The sequence below is a fragment of the Nanorana parkeri genome, unplaced genomic scaffold (genome assembly GCF_000935625.1).
Source record: "Nanorana parkeri isolate BGI_ZX_2015 unplaced genomic scaffold, ASM93562v1 scaffold545, whole genome shotgun sequence".
Lineage (NCBI taxonomy): Eukaryota > Metazoa > Chordata > Amphibia > Anura > Dicroglossidae > Nanorana > Nanorana parkeri.
The window spans coordinates 577,541-597,202 of NW_017306813.1; the positions used below are offsets into that span (position 1 = coordinate 577,541).

General features: G+C 41.4%; 2 protein-coding genes across 2 annotated transcripts in view; both read right to left on the reverse strand.

Annotated features, from left to right (window-relative positions):
- The window catches only part of LOC108791336 (lactase-phlorizin hydrolase-like), a 43,388-nt gene extending 38,225 nt beyond the window's left edge, over nt 1-5,163 (reverse strand). Inside the window, exons 1-2 of the mRNA XM_018561798.1 lie at nt 4,596-5,163; nt 237-307 (exon numbers count right to left, since the gene is read on the reverse strand). Of these exons, the coding sequence (XP_018417300.1) occupies nt 237-307; nt 4,596-5,163 (639 nt within the window). The remainder of the gene's footprint in view (nt 1-236; nt 308-4,595) is intronic.
- A 6,889-nt stretch (nt 5,164-12,052) lies between these two features.
- Nucleotides 12,053-19,662, reverse strand: part of LOC108791337 (lactase-phlorizin hydrolase-like) — a 29,916-nt gene continuing 22,306 nt past the window's right edge. The window contains exons 13-17 of the mRNA XM_018561800.1: nt 19,322-19,431; nt 18,424-18,558; nt 16,722-16,942; nt 14,444-14,686; nt 12,053-12,279 (exon numbers count right to left, since the gene is read on the reverse strand). Of these exons, the coding sequence (XP_018417302.1) occupies nt 12,053-12,279; nt 14,444-14,686; nt 16,722-16,942; nt 18,424-18,558; nt 19,322-19,431 (936 nt within the window). The remainder of the gene's footprint in view (nt 12,280-14,443; nt 14,687-16,721; nt 16,943-18,423; nt 18,559-19,321; nt 19,432-19,662) is intronic.

Here is a 19,662-nt window from a genome sequence, read left to right on the forward strand (position 1 = left end):
CCAAAAATAAGCCAAGTACCTGGGTTTTCTTGGGGCAAATTACTCTGGGTGTTGAGGGGAACTTGAAATGTCGGCAGTGTGGTGGCAGATTGTAGGATTGTACAGACCCTCCGGATAATTATATTATTGGGGGACAATGTGGTTTTACTGAAGATGAGATCCGGCCTGCTGCTCCCACCACATGAGTGTCCATCCTGCAGAGGAATGGAGGTGACAGCGCTCATGACTTTACTTACCAAGAAATTCTCCCTTTGTGACAGACAGGCATCCAATACGGCCGGGTGAAGAGCGACAGACAACCTTCCACCTGACAGAATAAGAACCTTAATTATCAGAATTATTATTGATTTATTGATTATAAAGTGCTACCATGTTGTGCAACTCCAGATGAAATTAAGAGGCAGGAGGACCTTTAAACAAGAGTCTAAAACAAGATTTAATTTTGAGTTATTTTTAGTTTATTATTGTTAAACAATAGAAAAAAATACAAACCAGGGTCAAAATAGCAGCTTGAAAAATGTAAAGACACAGTATATTTGTTTTGCATTTTTATTCTTATATTTTAATGTATACTTTTATATATTAAGAAGCATCAAATAATAATAAAATATGACCCCCCCAAAAAAAATCTCTGTCTCCTTACATGATATTTTCACACCTTTTTCTTTCATTTTTAAATGAATACTTAGATGAGAAAAAAAATGAATGTCCCTTTCTTTCATCACTGTATTTTAATCATTGATTTACTTTTTGATTTCATTTTGAGTTATTTTAACATGATATTTTCACCCCTTTATTACAACTTGTGTCTAAAAGACTTCAAGTAACAACAAACCACATGCAAAACAAACAAAATAACTTGCAGGGGGCTCCCTGGCCATTGTTGAAATATCTTCTCTAAAGTCCCAAAAGTTGCCATGGAAAATAGTCCCCCATTGACTTGAGTTTGCAATTGGAATTCACTAATTATTTCTTTTTTCATTTGTTGCATTCAGATTCTGGCAGATTGGCCCATCACTACCGAAAGATCACTCACTGATGTGATGCCAACCAGGGCCGGCCTTAGGTCTTTAGGCGCCCTGTGCGAGAAAGCTTTACAGCGCCCCTCAGTGACCACACCCCTCAGTGGCCACACCCTTTAGTGACCACACCCCCAGTAACCACACCCATTTATCACCCATATTTTTGGTAAAATATAAAAAGCTATAGAGCGCGGTATTAAAGAATGCAGAGCGCAGTGATTAGTAATGCAGAGCATGGTGGTAAAAAACACAGCGCAAGGTAGTAAACTCGCACACCCCTAAGGCCGGCCCTGATGCCAACATTGGCCATGGTCTGAAGAAGGCTCCTGTAGCACTGTACTTGCATCCTAACCTTGAACAGAAAGTTCCAATCCAAATAAATCTAGGAGTCGGCGACTCCATACTTGTTTAGAACAGGAATCTGTTCTTTCATCTCTTGTAGATCATTTTTATTGCACCCAAGTACATTATTTGGCATTACTTCATTATGAAGACCCGCTGTACATCGACTTAGGGGTCCAGCAATGGCAATCAGGCCATCAGCTATCAAGAAGCTTCCAAGACACAAGGATGAGAGGACAACCAGGAGGAGCCCTCTCCAGGCTAAACCCATTCTGCACAGTCTGTATCCTGAGCTGTACCAGCTGTATTACTCAAAGTCAGTAATACAAGAGGGTGATATTAGAGAGTGATGTGTTATCAGATTAAAGCAAAAGGATGCCACACCGACAACTGGTCGGAAGCTGAAGGTTGTAGGACCAAATTATTCTAGTTATTTAGTACATTTGTGTACATTTTAGATTATTTAAATTGAATCCAAGTCAGCTATTTCATGAAAAACTGGTGCTGACACCTTCTTTCCTTCTGGAGGGTGGCTACATTTGTTCCCCATGGTCCCTGTGTGTGTTGTAAAGTAGTCACCACTCCCAGCTCACTCCCGGGATGGACTACAATCTCAATACAAATTAGTAAACTAAACATGAGATTGTAGTCCTTCATGGGATTGAGCTTGTGACTACTTTACAACACACACAGGGACCATGGGGAACACAAGTAGCCCCCCTCCAGAAGGAAGGACAGTGTCAGCACCAATTCAGAGATGATTTGAGGATCTACAGCCGAGTGATACACAAATAAGATACATTTATGTTAATAGTTAAGGTTCTTGAATGTATTTTTAATAAATAACTCCTGAGTTTAGTGTCACTTTAATGGGCTGACCTTTCTGTCTTTAATGGTGACAGAAATGCTAATTGTATATTAGCTTTATAAGAATTATTTTAATAGTTGTTTCTTCTATGGAGATACGAGTACAAGGTTTTAGACCAAAGGTACATTAGCTCTCTCAGACACGGTGTTATCAGTCTCAAATAAAAGCTTTATCACTTTTTATATTGATTTGCACAAACAAGACTTATCTCAGTGCAAAGTTCAAAGCGTGACCCGGCATACGGTGTCACAATAATGGGGAGATATTTTAAAGATTCGCTTTTGCAATCAGTTTGATAATGGCATATATCCCACCACACTCCAGACCAAAATCCCAATATGATAAGATGGGCGCTGGTATGACCTGCAGATGGCACCGAGTGAATCCAGATGTATAAGTAGTCGCCTGCACACCAACGTGTTGAAACGCCTTTAGTCAGGCTCTAAACATACAAGGGGACACTAGTGGACAGCAACGTTTCGGAAACTTTGGCGGTCCCCTCCCTATGTACTAACACAGTAACTATATTTGCCTGATGGAGGGACCTCCAAAGGTTCTGAAACGTTGCTGTCAACTAGCACCACTACTGTATGTTTAGCGTCTGAATAAAGGCGTTTCAACCCATTGGACCTTGGTCTGCTGTCCATTTGACTTGCAGCTGATCTTTGTCTGACCTAAGCTAACCTAATTCAAGCAGCTTTTGTATTCCTATTGACTAACATAGGAGTATGAACAGTTCTGATGTGAGCAAAAGCCACTCAGTGCAGGCCCTGACTGTTTGAAGTATGTGATCCCTCTTTAGCTACCATCCTCATATCGAAAGATGTCAATTTTTGCTTTTGTGGATAACCACGCTTTATTGCATGTTACACTGTCAGCGAGCCATAGAGGTGATCGAGGGGCACATCGTTTTTATGCTCTTAAAGTGTACGTAACCCCAGCAATCTAATTCCCTAATTTGCTTCCTTTTGGTCCATTAAATATACAATTGAAAGTGTTTGTTATATCTGTTCAAAAAGTGCAAAAAAATACCTGCCGATTCTTCAAAAAATCCTGTTTCCTGTACACTTTACCCGTGCTGCACTTTTCTCAGTCAGCCATGCTCAGTTCTCTCTTTGGTTTGCAGAACATCTCCCTCCTATGTTATGGGGATGAGGAGTAAGGTAGGTTTTCTGTAGTACTAACACGCTTCCTGACCTGCATGGAAGGGTGTTGGGAGTTTCAGCAGGGCTGAAAACACTGCTTAGGATTTCAGTGTGGTCAGCTCAAACAGGAAGTAAGGGCAACACTGGATTTCTGGCAGATCAACAAGTATTTATGTGCTCTTAACATAAAAGAGAAAACCCACCAGGAGCACAGTTCATGTAACAGCAAAAGGTTAGCCATGCCTCTAACACCGCTCATAGACTCGAAGACAACACCTTAACCACAAATTACACTGCTTTGTAAAAAAAGAAAAGCAGTGAAAAGGAGCCACTTTGATTGACCAATGGAAGCCCATTAACCATTTTTCAAAATGATCTTTATTGATTTAATAAAAATTGACAAAAAAAGTTTGTCAATTTGTTAATCTCTTAAAACCCTCGCACAGCGCTTAAATACCCAATTAAAACATATTGACAACGTTGCTAGCTTTACACTCACCTTGACCACACAGTCAACATTCATACCCTACACCGAAGTTAGTGTATGATTGTGGACTGTGTAGTCAAGGTGTGTGTGTATGGCTGGCAACAAATTTACAAAAGGATCAATTTTTTGTCAATTTTTATTAAATCAATAAAGATAATTTTTAAATATGGTTATTGGGCTTCCATTGGTCAATCAAAGTGGCTCCTTTTCGCTGCTTTTGTTTTTTTTTACAAAGAAATGTAGTTTGTATTTATCTGCTCTTGCAGCATTTTTAAACAAATAAACTTTTAAAGAAATTAGTATTTATGAGAGAGATGTACTGAATAAGATTTTTTGCCCCATTTATTTTAGGTGGTATTCTAGCTTGATAAGGGCGGGCAGTTATGAGCTATATACTTTATACAGCAAGCTTCTTTGTCCTGTCACATAAACAAGAAATGTCCAAATTATTTTGGCTATGGAAAGGCTATGGAACTCAAAAAGAAACTTTGCCCAACCATTTCTCATACTTAGCATACTGAAACTCTGACCATATTAAAAATAGCAGTAAAAGCAATAAAAATACATATCAACACTGACAAGTTACATCATATCATTATTATTACTATTATCATTGGCGTGGCATTTGAAAACCTTTGTATAGAACATGAAGTACTGTTACTTATCATTAATATACAATTAGAAAGGAGTTTATGAATGAAATTAGCTACCAGTGCTGATTGTACTCTCACCTGCTGTAGCGTACTTGGTGCGACTTAGGATCGAAATCTTCTCATGCGCTTCTGTCAAAACCTGCAAAGACTGAGGGTTTAGAGTCTTCTCTTTGGGGACATCAAAGGTGATCCAGGTGTGGACCAAATCCCTGAATGTATGGAAGGCAAAGTCAGCATATTTTATATACATTTCAGTTGGATTGCCTCCACTGATGGATGCTGGAAGACCACTGAGGTCTCCTTTGTGAAGGACACCAACAGGTCTGATGCCAGCATTGGCCAAGGCCTGGGCAAGGCTCCTGTAGCACTGTACTTGCGTCTCATCCTTGAGCAGAAAGTTCCAATCCAAATAAATCTTGTAGTCGGTGACTCCATACTTCCGTAGAACAGGTATCTGTTCTTTTACCTCTTGTAGATCATTTTTATTGCACCCAAGTTCATTATTTGGCATTACTTCATTATGAAGACCCGCTGTACTTCGACTCAGAGGTCCAGCAATGGCAATCAGGCCATCAGATATCAAGACACGTCCATGACACAAGGATGAGAGGAGAACCAGGAGGTACCCTCTCCAGGCTAAATCCATTCTGGACAGTCTGTATCCCGAGCTGTACCAGGAAAGCTATTTATGTAATAGATAAAAGCCATAAAATTAGCACTGGCTGTCTTATCTCCACCGCAGATAAAGCCGAAGAAAAACTATTTATGAAGGGATAATGAGACTGCTACAACATGAGAAAATATTCTGTATATAGAGCCCCTTTCAAAACATTCTGTGGTAACTCCTCAGATACCCCAGTTGTAACTCCAGATTCACAAAATCAGAAGGATTGGGAATCAACCAGGAAATCATTGGGCACTAGATGAGCCGCTTTTTTCTCTTTCGAAGATTTTGTTTTCCCCTTATATAAGAAGCCTGCCGGATCAGATTTGCAAAGCATCCAATAATCATATGTGGCCTACGATGTCTTTAAAGTGCTTTTGCAGTTGTATATTACTTATTAGGCATGTGCACCGGCAAAAAATTTGTTTAGTTTTGTTTTGATTAGGATTTTGCGTTTTTTCGTGATTCGGGTCCGAAAGTCAATTCGTTTTGGGATTCGGATTCGGACGAAATTCGTTAGCGGTAGTCTGTACAAAATTTCGTTTAGTTTCGTTCATTCGTTGTAGCAAAGTGACATTTAGAAGAAATTTTTTTTTCTCAAATGTCACTTTGCTGCAACGAAATTTTGTCCAACAGACGAAATTTCACACAGACTACCGCTAACGAATTTTGGAATCGGAAATTCAGATTTGTTTGCATTCATTATATCAGTAATTCGGATACATCTGAATCCCCGAATTTCTGTAATTTCGTCCGAATTTTGATTCGGAACGAAACAAATCGCACATGTCTATTACTTATTATTATTATACAGCATTTATATAGTGCAGGGTAGAGCTGCAACAGTTATTCGATTAAGTCGATTAAAATCGAGGATGGAAAACGTTGTCAACGTTTTCCATCGTCGATTCGTTGGCTAAAATTCAAATTTCCCGCTCGCCGCTTACGCCCGCCGTTTACGCCACTTACGCCACTTACGCCCGCTGCTTACGCCACGCCTACGTCGTTTAAGCCGCTCGCGCCTACGCCGGTAAGCAGGGGTGCCCACAATTTTTTGTGTTAAGATCTATTTTTCAAATGACAAGCTACATGAGATCTACCAACGAAAAAAACCTTCCTTGCTCTCTCTCTCCTGTCTGTCTCTCTTTTCTCTCCTCGCTCTCTCTCTCTCTCCTGGCTGTCATTCCTAGTTTTCCCTCCTGACTGTCTCTCCTCTCTCTCTTTCCTTGCTTTCTCTCCTGGCTGACCTTGCTGTATTTTGCAACAGGCTGTGTAAACTAACATTCTTTGATGTAATACATAGCACTTCAATCACCAGTATCCACCAGAAAGGTGTTGGGGAGCTTGGCTCAGCAGACTCAGGCTGATAGGTTATCATGTGTGCACAGCTAAATAAATATACCAAAATGGAATAAAGGGGCCGCCATTCACACCCTTCGTGATCTACCAGCATCAGCTTTGAGAGCTACTGGTAGATCACAATCTACCTAATGGGCACACCTGATATAGTGCCAACAGTTTGCACATCGCTTTACAAAATATGGGGAGACAGTACAAATACAATACCATAAAAGATGATTAGAAATACCCTGCTTGTGAGAGCATGCAATCTTTGGCTTGTTTAGGTAATTGATTTTTTTAAACTTTTACATTTAGCTTTGCTACGGCAAATCTAAAAGCTATAGGAAACTTTACTTCTTAACTTGGCACAACAGTTTAATGGTATAGTTTGTGAGCTTCTTTTTTTTTTTGCAGTACCACACTGCGTTGTCTTAAAAATAAACAAATACATTTCAAAAAAGAGAGCGCAAAAACATTTCAAAACCACAACTCCTCATTCCCTGAACTCCCTCATATCCATGTGTCCCAAATTATTACCGAAATATTCAAAATATGGCCTTAGGTATGTGTTTGGTAGAAAGTGGCTAGAGTCAGGACAGTATGTGAGTACTTAAATAGGCAGGAAATAGAAAGAGAAGGGGGGTTTTATGTTGCAATAACAATTAGAGTGCATTATCTGAGAGACAATAGTCACACATATAGTTCAGGGACTAGACAGCATGTAATCAGTTTGGTTAGGCTGGAATATAAGAGGGAGAGATGAAGCAGGTTTTATCGTAAAATCAAAATTAGACTGTATCATATAAGTGACAATAGCCACAAATATTGCACAGTGGCTGTGCAGTGCAACTCCAGATGGCAGCAGGTATCAGCTGCTATGTGGAGCTGCAAAACAAATTGATACAGTTATAACTTCCCTAAAGTCTGCCTGTCTGAGCCCTACTTTATCAAAGTTGTTTTGGTAGCATCCCCTCCCATATTATCTAGAGGAAATTTCCTGATCTGGGTTGCCCCAGAGAGGTGGATTACCAGTTGCAATTTCTTTCCTACAGATGGAAAACTAGAGGCAATGTAGGGGGAAAGGCAGGCAGCACCAAGTGGAGGAGGGAAATCTTGCAGCCAGTGAAAGGGCAGGCAACAACAAAAATGACTTGTAAAATCCTACTGCCATAGGATGCCCTAAGTTTTTTTGGAAGTGAACTCCTTCTATCTCAACATTTGGCCCTGTTCCCACTGCTCTTGTGTCTCTCCATTTAATTGATTGTTGACTTGAAAATGTGGTGCCAATGGCCAATTTAACCATGACCCAAGGTACAGAGTCTAATGAGCTGTCTGATAATCACCAGCCAAAGCAGTGATGACTTAGATGCTTTAGAACGGCTCAGAGGCTGCAGTCCTTGGGTACACTAAGACTGGCATGTTTTCTTGATGAAATGGCTGCCAAAAAAATTATCATTTTGATCATTTTGGCCGTTTAGTGCAGCTTATGCACTATCCAACCTCTGCATATTTGTTTTTCCTCAAGTGAATTTAATATACTTCTTATCTCAGAAAACACACTTGCCTTGTTTCTGTCTGCACAGTTGGGACTATTTTACTAGATATGTGAAAATACCACCTTGCTTCTGGTCAATTTGTTCTGGCACACGTTTTTATGTTTAGTGTATCAAAACACCTGCCTTGTGTCTAAGTCTTTTCCCTCCTCAATCTGCTTGCAAAACTGTCCTGCTGCTGGTTAGTTTTTTTTTCTAAATGTCTCTGACAGAATACACTTAAATGTCTAGTGTAACATAGAACATGCCATGTTCGTGTTGTCACATTTAGCGTATTCTACCTGGTCACATTTGTCCTGGTTCTGGACATTATTTGCCAAACCATACCTAAAGGTTAGAGCTCTGAAAATTGGGTATATCAGGACACAGCAAGGGGTTGCGGTGCAACTGGGATGGGTGTGTGCTGTGTTTTGGGTGCACATTTTTTTCCATTGGATCCATTGAGGTGCTGCCAAAAAAGCTCTTGAAGGATTGTCGGAAACAACTGCCTGATCTGCTAATATCACCCCAAGCTAAAAGTTATAATCTTAAAAAAAGGAAAATTACCCCAATTAATAGGAAAAATGGTAGCTAAGGCGTTGACAAGGGAAGAGCTAGCTACAATCAGTGCTTGCTGACAGATATTGATCTGTAAAAATGATTTTTAAGGTGTACAGATCTGTGCACACAGGCAGGGCACATAAGAAAATGCACCCAAGCACTGCCATTCAAAGAACTCAAGCATACTGTAGTTTGTTGTGGTAGATGTAAACCTAGATAGTCTCATATTAGCTTTGACTATCAATCTCATGTAAACTTTGACATGATAATGTCATTGGAAAGCCTATTTTTATCTTTATTGCAATACTGATATAAATGTCCTTGTTAAGGCGCTTTGTGTTGTGTTGTGACAACTCCATACCTTACAACTTTCTGAGGTGAGAAAGATGCACACCTTCCAGCACAATGTATTTAATGGACACACCCGTCATGCCCATACTGTAGTTATGCGGTTCATTAAGAATGTTTATGCCGGAGATTGACAGAGGGATTTGGTTTCAAATGAGGGATATGTGGGAGGTATGCAACTCTCTTCTCCGTCTCCCTGAATGTCCTGCCTGTAAACCATCTATTTACAAACTCTCCTAAAGGAATCTAAATGTTGCTGTGCTGATGCACATTGCCCTGGCATTTTGCATCATTTAAAAAAAAGGCAGCCAGCAACAATTAGATAATAGGCCCTGAGAAAAAACACATGGAGCATGTTATCATCATGGTGCATGTAGACAGGGACAGGCTGTAAAGAGGCTGCAAGTCATCAGTACCATTAAGATGTAACAAAAAATGAAAACAGGTAAAACCCTCCTCCTAGCCTCCAATTCTGTAAGATAGACAGCATTTTGCTACCTATATAATATGCTGTTAGGGTTACATATACTTCAACAGACCTGCAAGCCCTATGCTAATCTCGTTCTATACCGTTTGTCAGCAGCACTCCCTATGCTTTTGCTAATACAGCTTAAATATGGTTGCTGAACTCATGCTGCCACTGTCCTTCCTTCTGGACGGTGGCTACTTTTGTCCCTCATGGTCAGTCTGTTTTGTAAAGTAGCCACCGCTCCAAGCTCACTCCCGTGATGGACTACAATATCAATACAAGTTAGTAAACTAAATGTGAGATTGTAGTCTATCACAGGAGTGAGCTGGGAGCGGTGACTACTTTACAACACACACAGGGACCATGGGGAACAAAAGTAGCCCCCCTCCAGAAGGAAGGACAGTATCAGCACCAATTCAGAGATGATTTGAGGATCTACAGCCGAGTGATACACAAATAAGATACATTTTTGTTAACAGAGGGTAATTGAATGCATTTTTAAGATTTAACTCCTGAGTTTAGTGACTTTAATATGACATAGCAGGATTGACGATCAAAACTTCTAGATCCAGGGCCATGGTCCTTTGTTGGAAAGCAGGGTAGAGGTCTCTCCAGGACAGCAAAACTTTCTATGTAGGAGCATAAGGTGAATTCAGAAGGAATGTTTATGAACACCCTAATGATGCGTTGTGGGGAAGCACTAGCACTAGGAAGTATTTGCACAAGGCTTATGGGTTACTAATAATTATTCAGGCTTATCCTCACTTATCTCATGAGATAATGGCTATAACAATAAGGGGCAAACAGTAGAAATAGGGTTCTGCATTTAGAAATACTATTCATGAAGAGGAGAGAAGTTTGGGAGCCTATCCAGCAGTTATCCCAGCAACATTTACCAGCTGCAATTTTAGGTAATCTTGGCATTTTATAATTCAGATGAGGATCCCGGACCTCCTCAAACTCGGGGTGATAGTGATAGTGGGATTTTTGCTCCACGATGGCCAGTAAGAATCTTGGAACCTCCAGGGAAAATAGTTAATTCTCTCTGCATCCCATGATCCTTTTTGGACTACGCAGCATAAAAATCCAACAAAGGGAGATAATAATTCAAAGGACTAAGAATATATCATGTTTATCAGATGACACGTTGTTGTATTTATTCAGTTGTTAAAGTGTTGTCATTTCTATATCTTATCAGGATCCCTTTGGTCTTTGACCCCAGTTATAGAGAACTTTAGCCTTTATTGCAATCTGTTAATCAACAAATCTGCAGGTATGATGAGCTTGTCTAATCATGTGATTGATTATGGAGAAATATTAAAGGGGAATGATGGTGTATTTTCTATCAGTACTAATTTTAAATGAATATTGACAGTAACTCTGGAGATTATATAAAACTCGGATTAAGGGGTAACGAAAAACAATAAAAATGGAATCTATTGCAGTTTACCAGTTCGTGGGTTGTGGCTGCATTAGTTTTCATTTGTATGGATAGGGCAGTTTAGAGGGTAAAGAAACTTTGAAAAAAATGTTTCCTTACCCTTTTGCCCCCATTCCCCAGAGCTGATGCACCCTACCATTTCCCCCTAAAATGATTTACAAAGACCTTACTGCTTACTGCTCGTTAAGCATAGAGCTTAGGGAGAAAGGGTGGACTGCACAAGCTCAGGGGGTGAGGTCAAGAGAGTAGGACAACTTTGAAAGTTTCCTTAAGCATGTTAAAGTGCATCTAAAGCCAAAACCTTTTTCAGATTTGGGTAGAGTAGGGAGAAATTAAAATCCCTGTTAGGTTGTTACAGATGCCTGGGTCCCCATTAGGGACATCCACCCTCGCTATTTGCCCTAGTGACCAGGACTAAAGCTGATTGGAAAGACAACACTTGGAGCTGCCATTAAAACAGGAATAGAATGTAATTCTTCCAATGGGGACACTTGTTTTGGTGACATCTGTCTTAGAAGACATTTCCCTTTCCTTGGGGGGATTTACTCTTACTTCTTATTTTATCTGTAAGACAGGCAATGCTATTCTTCCCAATGGGACACAGGCAACAAATATGTCAAACTGGGGTTTTAACCACCCTTTACTCTACTGTATACACAACTGACAAAAAAACTCTGGCCTTTTACTTTGATCTGGCTTCTTTTCTGTCTTGAATGTACCTTTTTGTTTATTAAGCTTATTAGAATGACACCTAAGCATCTAAAAGTCCTTCATAACTCTCTAAAGGAAATTGCAACCAGTTATTGCCTGGTGGTCCCTCATTCTTGCACCTTCCTATTGGCCAGCAACATCGTTTGTGCTCTCACTGGTCAATAGGAGGGTACAGGCAGTAGGAATGTGAAGGACTACACAGACACCATGCAAGCGATGGTTGCAATTTCCTTTGTACAGCCCCACAGGATTGTAAGGTTCTGGGCACTTCCAAGAATATGGAAATGTGTGTAGACACCTAGAGGTGCCTTGAACCTTAGAAGTAGTAAGGGTTTACATATATATTACATTTGGGATGGTTTTGTAGTTGACTATACGAAGTCACAGACAAATAAAATAACACAGTATTAGTTTGGAGTCATTTTATTTCATTTCATTCAGGAAGCTCTATACACTAGCAACAAATAGTTATAAGTCTGTTAGTTTTGTCTTCTTGCCCTTTTTTATGTGTATCACCACATATAAGATAATTCCCAAGACAGAGGCAAGTAACAGGGCAAACTCCACGTACAAAGCGATGGAGGCATCCTTTGTAGAGATGCCCAGTCCCAGGAAACTGACGGATTCTGTTTCTTCTGAGGGTCCAGAGCTGATGCTTGTTTGAGTACCTCTGGTGGTGGTGGTGGTGGTTGTCTCTGCAGGGCAAAAAAAGGTAATTCTCTAAAAAGCTGAGCTATTCTTTAACAATTAGGTACTGTTACATAGCTAATGTAAAGAGTCTCTGTGAGGGACTCTGTTACTGAAGGAGTATTTTTCCTCTTTGTCTGTGCTTATGTCACTGGACCTACACAAATTATGCAACCCCCTCACCCCCTGATGACTATTCAAAATCTGCAACTGAGACCAATGGCACCATATTCCTCCATTCTACATTGGCCTGATCCTTCCAGCTGCTTTCTATTTACATTCATGACAAGTGTCTGGATCTGGGTGAGGTAGAATCACCAATTGGCTACTCTGGCAGAGGCAGCCCATCAATGCCTCTAGTGATGACAGCAGCCACACCTGACCCACTGGTGAACATGTTTACATGCCATCAAAACAGATATCCCTAAAATACGTATCTCTCGCAGCAGACTCCCTCTGGACCTCTGTCAAACATAATCAGCAAGGCCTCTATGTAAAAAAAAAAAAAATGCTGACACCCCACCCCCCCATTTCATTTATGAAGAACGATTAGGCGAATCATGAAGCATGCTCATTTCTTACCTTCCTAGGAAATGAGCAGTGTTCAGGTCTATGTGATGGCAAGAGAGGATCCCAGTACCTTCCCAGCCCACATCACAGATACATAGGCCTAGATCTAAGGGGGCCCTCGTGCATTTGCATTGTGCACACATGGTGCATCCACCCCTGCTCTTAGTTTACCAACATTCCTTCGAGGCTAGCTGAGAGGGAGAGCTTCTGGGTAAGCAACTGATTGGCTGCTCAAAAAAAAACAATCAATGCCTCTGCCTTGCATAATCTTTCTAATAGCTCTCTTAGCCTTCCTGTGCTGTGCAACTTTCCTCCCATTCTCTCACTGCCTGAGATCACAAGAAGCCAAAATGGCCAGAGTTAGGAATAAGAATACATGGCTTACAGTCTTGGAAACTGGAGTCTCCAATGCATCATATTAAGTTAGTTAATTATAAGCGGTGGGGTAGATTGGTTCAATTTAAGGCTTTCCTTCTATGTCGAGTGGATGGTAGCCAATAGACCGTCATTTGTAGCCAAATCCCTTGGCCCCTCTCTCCTCCACAGGTGTCCTTATTTTTGGTCTGATGTATAGACCTCTATAATAAATGTATTATTTAACACCCAAAAATGTTATTAGTGGCGAAACTACCACCATAGCGACCGATGCGGTCGCTATGAGGCCCACGACGGAGGGGGGGGGGGCCAGATCCCCGCTGCTATCCCCCGCTTGTATGGGCTGAGTCAGCGGATCCGAATACAAATGGCCGGCGGGGAGGCGGTGGAGCGAGCCGCTCGATCATGATGATCGAGCGTCATAAGAGAGCGGCAGGCCGGAAGGAGAGCGGAGCCGCTGTCTTCCTGTCAGTTTCAGGATGACAGTGGCTCTGTGCGTGGCCAAGCGGAGGATTGGTAAGTATCATTGATATTTACCGGTCCTCCGTGTGTGAAGGACAAACACTGGAGCGATCGTCTGATCCCCCCAGTGTTTGTAAATAACAGGGGACACATAGTACTATGTGTAATATGTAAAAAAAAGCCCAACCCCCCCCCCCCCCCCCACACATAACATACACGTGCACCATATTGCGGTGCCACATCGTCATGGTTAGGGGGGCATACAAAATTTTGCTATGGGGCCCTGGGTTTTCTAGTTACGCCCCTGACTGCACTAACCTGTTGTCCAAACTCTAAATTATTGCATTTGATATTTAAAATTGCCAGTATCAGTATAAAAGAAAAGTAGAGGTGAAAAAAGAACTTATTAATTCTTTGTGGTCCATGTAACTGGTGGTGTGGTGTTGTTTGTGTTTTGCCTACATGCTTTATACTAAAGGGCATCCCTCTTTCCAACCTCAGGAAATTGGGAGGTACATTGCAGTTTAGGCATTCTCATGAAAGTCTGCTTGCTCTGTTGCTCTCTCCCATTGCTAAAAATCCCAGCTCTCCTTGTATTCTTGTGGTGATTAGGCAGTAGAAGATTGAGCACATACAATAAATAAGCCCCATCTATCTTCCCCAATGACGGAAGTAGCAGATACAGCAAGTTGATCCACTTCTTCATAGTCACTATGACCTAGCATGACACTAAGGGGAGGTAGAACACCACTCCCCTGGACTCACCTTCAGGCCAATTATCTGGTTGGAAACAAGGATGAGAGATATTTCGAGGATTGGGGAAACCATTACATCTAACAACGGATCTGTAATATTTGACAGAATCCTTGGGAATGCGAGGCAGACCCGGGTCCGAGAAGTTGGTGTAGTAAAGACCAAAGCGTTCCGTGTAGCCAGATGCCCACTCAAAGTTATCCATGAGACTCCAGGCAGAGTAACCACGCAAGTCCACCCCATCCAGTTTGGCAGCTGTATGGGAAAGAAGATAAACAATTATCTTAAATTGTCAGATTACTTTCCTAATTTGGATTTAAATACCATGCCCATCATTTTCATTAGCTTTCCTTACTCTGTTAGGGTCCCAGCCAATAGGAAGCATTTTGTAATACATAAATGTAAAGGGTAACCTCACCCAAACCTTAACGTCTCCATTTTTAGTGAGTTTTGGGCTAAGCTTGCTCGCTTATTTGAGTCTTCATTATTCATGACCCCAGTGGAGAGATTTCCCCAACTCCGAACACGGCAAGTGAAGGCAAGGAGCTCAGCTCTTTCGGCATGCTGTTGTCAATGGGTTGTGAAATTACAATAAAATATTATGGAAACGCCACAAGATATCGCAGCAATAAGACGTATTACATTGTGTGCCATGCTAACATTTAGAAGAGATGTGACAGCTTTAAGCTAAAGTTTGCCACGGCAGCACCACCTTTAGTGAAATTTCTTTTCAATGGGGCAGGCAGCAGTGAAGACCCAATGGAGGATCAAACTCTTTCCTACTCCGCTAACAACTAATAAATCTCATTTGGGTCCAACTGGAGGAATCTATGAAGACAAAAAACATGGGAGCTGCCATTGCTGAGTTTCCATTTAAAGCATCAGTCTCCAAAGCCGGTATCCTTATGGTGCCGGTACCACAGAGGGAATCTAGAATTGAAGCACCACACAGTGGTATTGCAGTCCAGACACACGTTTACTTTAATCTATACACAGCCAATGCGTTACAAGCCTTAAGCCTCGTCCCCTTCATCAGAGCTGAGATTTGACAGAAAATACAAGAATAAAACACGTAAATCAATACTTCTTATGTTTACGAAAGAGTGAAGAAGAAGAAATTGGTAGAATGCATGATAAAATAGTATTGAAACCAATGAAAATGCTCCATAATATTGGTTTTAGATTACACAATAGGCAATTGGAAATGTTAAAAGCTGCTGACAGATTATTGTGTTGGTCATTTTTAAATGCTAATGTAAAGGAAAACTAGTGGTTACAAGTCTGCAGTGAATCTAATTGATCTTTCCTGTTTGTTAAAGTGTACTAGCAAAAGTGTGCCCGTTCCTTGAACAGGCTGAATAGAGAAGGGTGTGTCACTGCAGTGGTGGGAAGCACGGGAGTGCACATTGACTTAGTGGTAGCCAGCACAGAGATAGGTATCAGTACAGTGGTGAGTGAGGAGAATGCGGGGTCAGCTTTGGTGGTGATAGTGTGGGGGCGGGGTTGGCATGAAGGTGCAGCGCTGGTGGGGTTTTATGATGGTGAGAAGGTTGCAGATACGGTGTTGAGTGTGGAGTGGAGCTGTAGCTCCTGATGCTGGCAGCAGTGCTCCCAGTGGGCAACAAAGGTTGGGTGGGGGTTGGGTGGGGGTTTGGTGGTGTTAACTCCCAGGTCTTTGATTACAGTTCCTGTGTGAGCCACAGCAGAATCCATGGAGTAGGGAGGTAGTGTGAGCTGCTGGGGCCAGAAAAGAGAAGGTCATGTCCCATTGCAACACAAGCTCACCAGCGGCAGTGACTGGTCTGGAAGTGCTTCCCACTGTGTATGGCATGCAGTTTGGAGCATGGTGGGCTGCAGTGCAGGTCTGTAGGCACCTACTGTACTTGTGTATTGAGTTGCCATTGTATAATGAATGGAACCACCGCACATTGCTTTGTGTGTTACTGTGCATTGGGGTAATGTATGGTAAATCACAGACATCACCACAAGGCATACGTCTGATTGGGGTCTAAATGCTAATGATATTTTCAAAACATTAAAATTCTAATGATCCCCCTTCCACTTAAACTTTCGACTTAGCTTTAGATACACTTTAATTAATCATGGTGATCATGGGTGAGGCTGTATGACAAGTATATGTTCCTTGCCTAAACATTTTCAGCTGAAATGTATCCTTTCCCTTTCCAGAAGGTTGGGAAGTATACTACTGACCATTTTGTCAAGTTTTCCCTGATGGTAACCGCTGGTTATGCATGATAATTTTTTTTTAATTATATGCTCGGTCTCGTACCTTTCATGGCCTCATTGATATAATATCTGTAGTAGTGCTCTCTCCACACATCATGTAGGTTATTCTCACGTTCGGATATTCCATTCTCAGTTATATAGATGGGGGGATTGTTGAACTCCTCCTTTATCCAGTTTAATAATCTTCGCAGGCCAAAAGGAGTCACCTTCAGCCAGGAGCTGCCTGACCCAAGCCAGGTACGGTCACTCCATAGGTAGACTTCTCTGTCGTGATAAAAACACAGAAGTCAGCAGTGTAAAGAACGTAGAAAGTAGTATGTATCTCTGCACTCCTCACAGCGCTCCCGGCCCAAGTACTTGTAGTGGTGCTCGCAGTGACAATCACGGATGGCACCGTGTAACAAACAGTGGAAAGCAGAAATCGCCAGCACTCAGTAAATATCTTTGATGTCCATTTAATCGGACCAATCGTCAATTGACGGATCCTGTGCCGTCCCGAAATGCCGCTATTTTGTACATGACAATTGACGATTGGTCCGATTAAATGGACATCAAAGATATTTACTGAGTGCTGGTGATTTCTGCTTTCCACAGCAGTGTAAAGAAAACATTTTATATTAAAAAAAAAGAAACGTTGTGCTTCAGGGAGGGATTTGGGAGAGGTTGTTACATGTTCTCCAAATACAGGCCTTTCTAATTGTCGTTATTTGCTTTGCATGATTTGAAATAAACCAAGCCATGCAAAAGGTTGTAGTAAACTTGAAGGCATGGCTTAGTGGCATTGCCTGGCTTCTTAAGGGCTGATTATGCGATTTCTCTGGTAGCTTCCTCAATCTGCTTCTGCCCACCTTGGGTATTTCCATTCTGCTAGGCGAGTTACTTAATTGTATATATTAAAAAAACAATCAGGAAGAGAACTGGTCTGCAAGTGCTTCCCCCTGTGTATGGCATGCGGTTGATACATGGTCAACTTGTCAGGGCTGTGGCCAAAGAGGGCCTTGAGGCCCTGACAGATTTCAGGAACTATATGGAGGTTTCATTGTCCAGGACTCTTTAAGGATAGATCATATTTCTGATAATTTCTAGGTTTTATTTCTGTTTATTTCATTTGTATGCAAATTTTTGACTAGTAAAGTATGTAACTGGGCAACACAGCCAACTGCCATTGTTGTGTCACCGCTGGCTATCATCAGAAAGTTTCAAGTGCAATGGCTTATTTTACCAGTCTGATAATTGGGCTTCTCAACTATGGCCTTGCTTGGATAAGGTGTCTTAATTCTTTGTAAAAATCATAGTGTCATGACGTGACTTGCCTTGTGCCCTGTAGGAACTTTTGCGTACTCTAGAATTGGACAGAGGTCCGCCTACAGCCAATGACAGCTGTCAAAGCTGGGGGGTTGTTTGTACACATTGAGCCCATAGAGTGTTATGTCTGTGTAAATGTGGCTTTACTGAGATTTACTATTCAAACTGGCTTTTGGTTTTATTTATGTTTTGACAGACCAATTTTAGACCTTCTCCACTGATAATTGACAACCTACAAAGTCAAAGGCCATCTATACAATAAGCCAATTACTATACCTGCGTAACTCACCACAAATGGTCAAATATGTAGCAGAAGAGGTCACCTTGCTGAGCTGAAGTCCCAAGTAGCCCAACTGGTCAGTCCATGGTGAGTTTGGACCATGTATATCTAAGTGATGTTGGAATAGTCACCACAATAATGTCACTTTGTTAACATTTACCTATCTCCTTCATAAGCCTGGTAATGTAGTTCATAGACGGCTCGTCCCACCAGGACAGTAGTGTAGTGGTTCAGGCCAAAGAAATCGTATGTCCCTTTAATCCTCTGCTTCTCACTTTCTGTGAACTCTGGCAAACTGAGGAAAAAAAACGGAAAGCGTAACGTTGAGGGACGCCTGTACCTTTATACGGTTGTCCTTTATTAACTTATTCCACTACCACTACATCCACTACTTTCTACTACCTTCAGCCCCCCGATCCAGCAATCTTTACCCTGATGCCCTGTTCGGAACCACACAGCCTTTCTCCCAAAAATAGATGCTTCATACTGCACACGTGTGCCGTGGCCTCATTTATTCCTATGGCAAAACTGTACTCATGGTGGCCTCAAGTGGTTGGCTTTCCCATAGGGACACTGTTTAGCAAACAGCTGCTATCAGTCACCAGTTCGATCATCCCCTTCCTTGTTTGAGCAATTATTTTGGAATGATGTCACCTAGTGCAATTAAAGTGTATCTAAATCCAATAAATTTCATATATTGCAGCTTACCAGTCCTTAGATGTGGTGGCTGCATTAGTTTTCTTTTTTTTTCAGGCTTATTTTACCCCTTATTTGCACCTGTAGAGACTGCCAGGAACACATTTCCTGTACTAGGATGACAACGCTCACTTAATGTACGAATGAAGTAGCAGTATTGTCACTCTAAAATAGGAATAGTTTACTACATATAGGGGAGGCGTTCTATAATCCACAGAGAAAACTGGACTGTGTATACTGTACTCATGTATCATGTAACACATAACAAAGGTCTCTGCATTCTCTATTTAGCTGTCATGTAACATGTCACAAAGGTTGTTGTGCATACGGTACACGTGACGTGTAGCAATCATTTTGCTCACCGACTTTGAGGCAGTCCAAAGGCAAGGCTCCTTTCACGCACATTGTTCTTCATGACGTCAGGGTAATCCCCTGTTTTGAATATCGGGTATCCAAACCAACCACCGAAAAACTAGGGCAAAGCATAAAGAACTATAATTAGTGTGATAACAAGATTCTATTATCTAAATAATGGAACACACATGGGGCTGGACTTACTATTAGGCACACAGCAGGATTGTGCCTATAGGAGGCAAAGAGAAAGGCTTTTCCTTCTCATCTAGTTTTACCCATCACTAGAAGTGCAGCCATATAACCTAATTTACTCTTTGTCATAATATACTAGGCCAGGTTGTCACCTGTA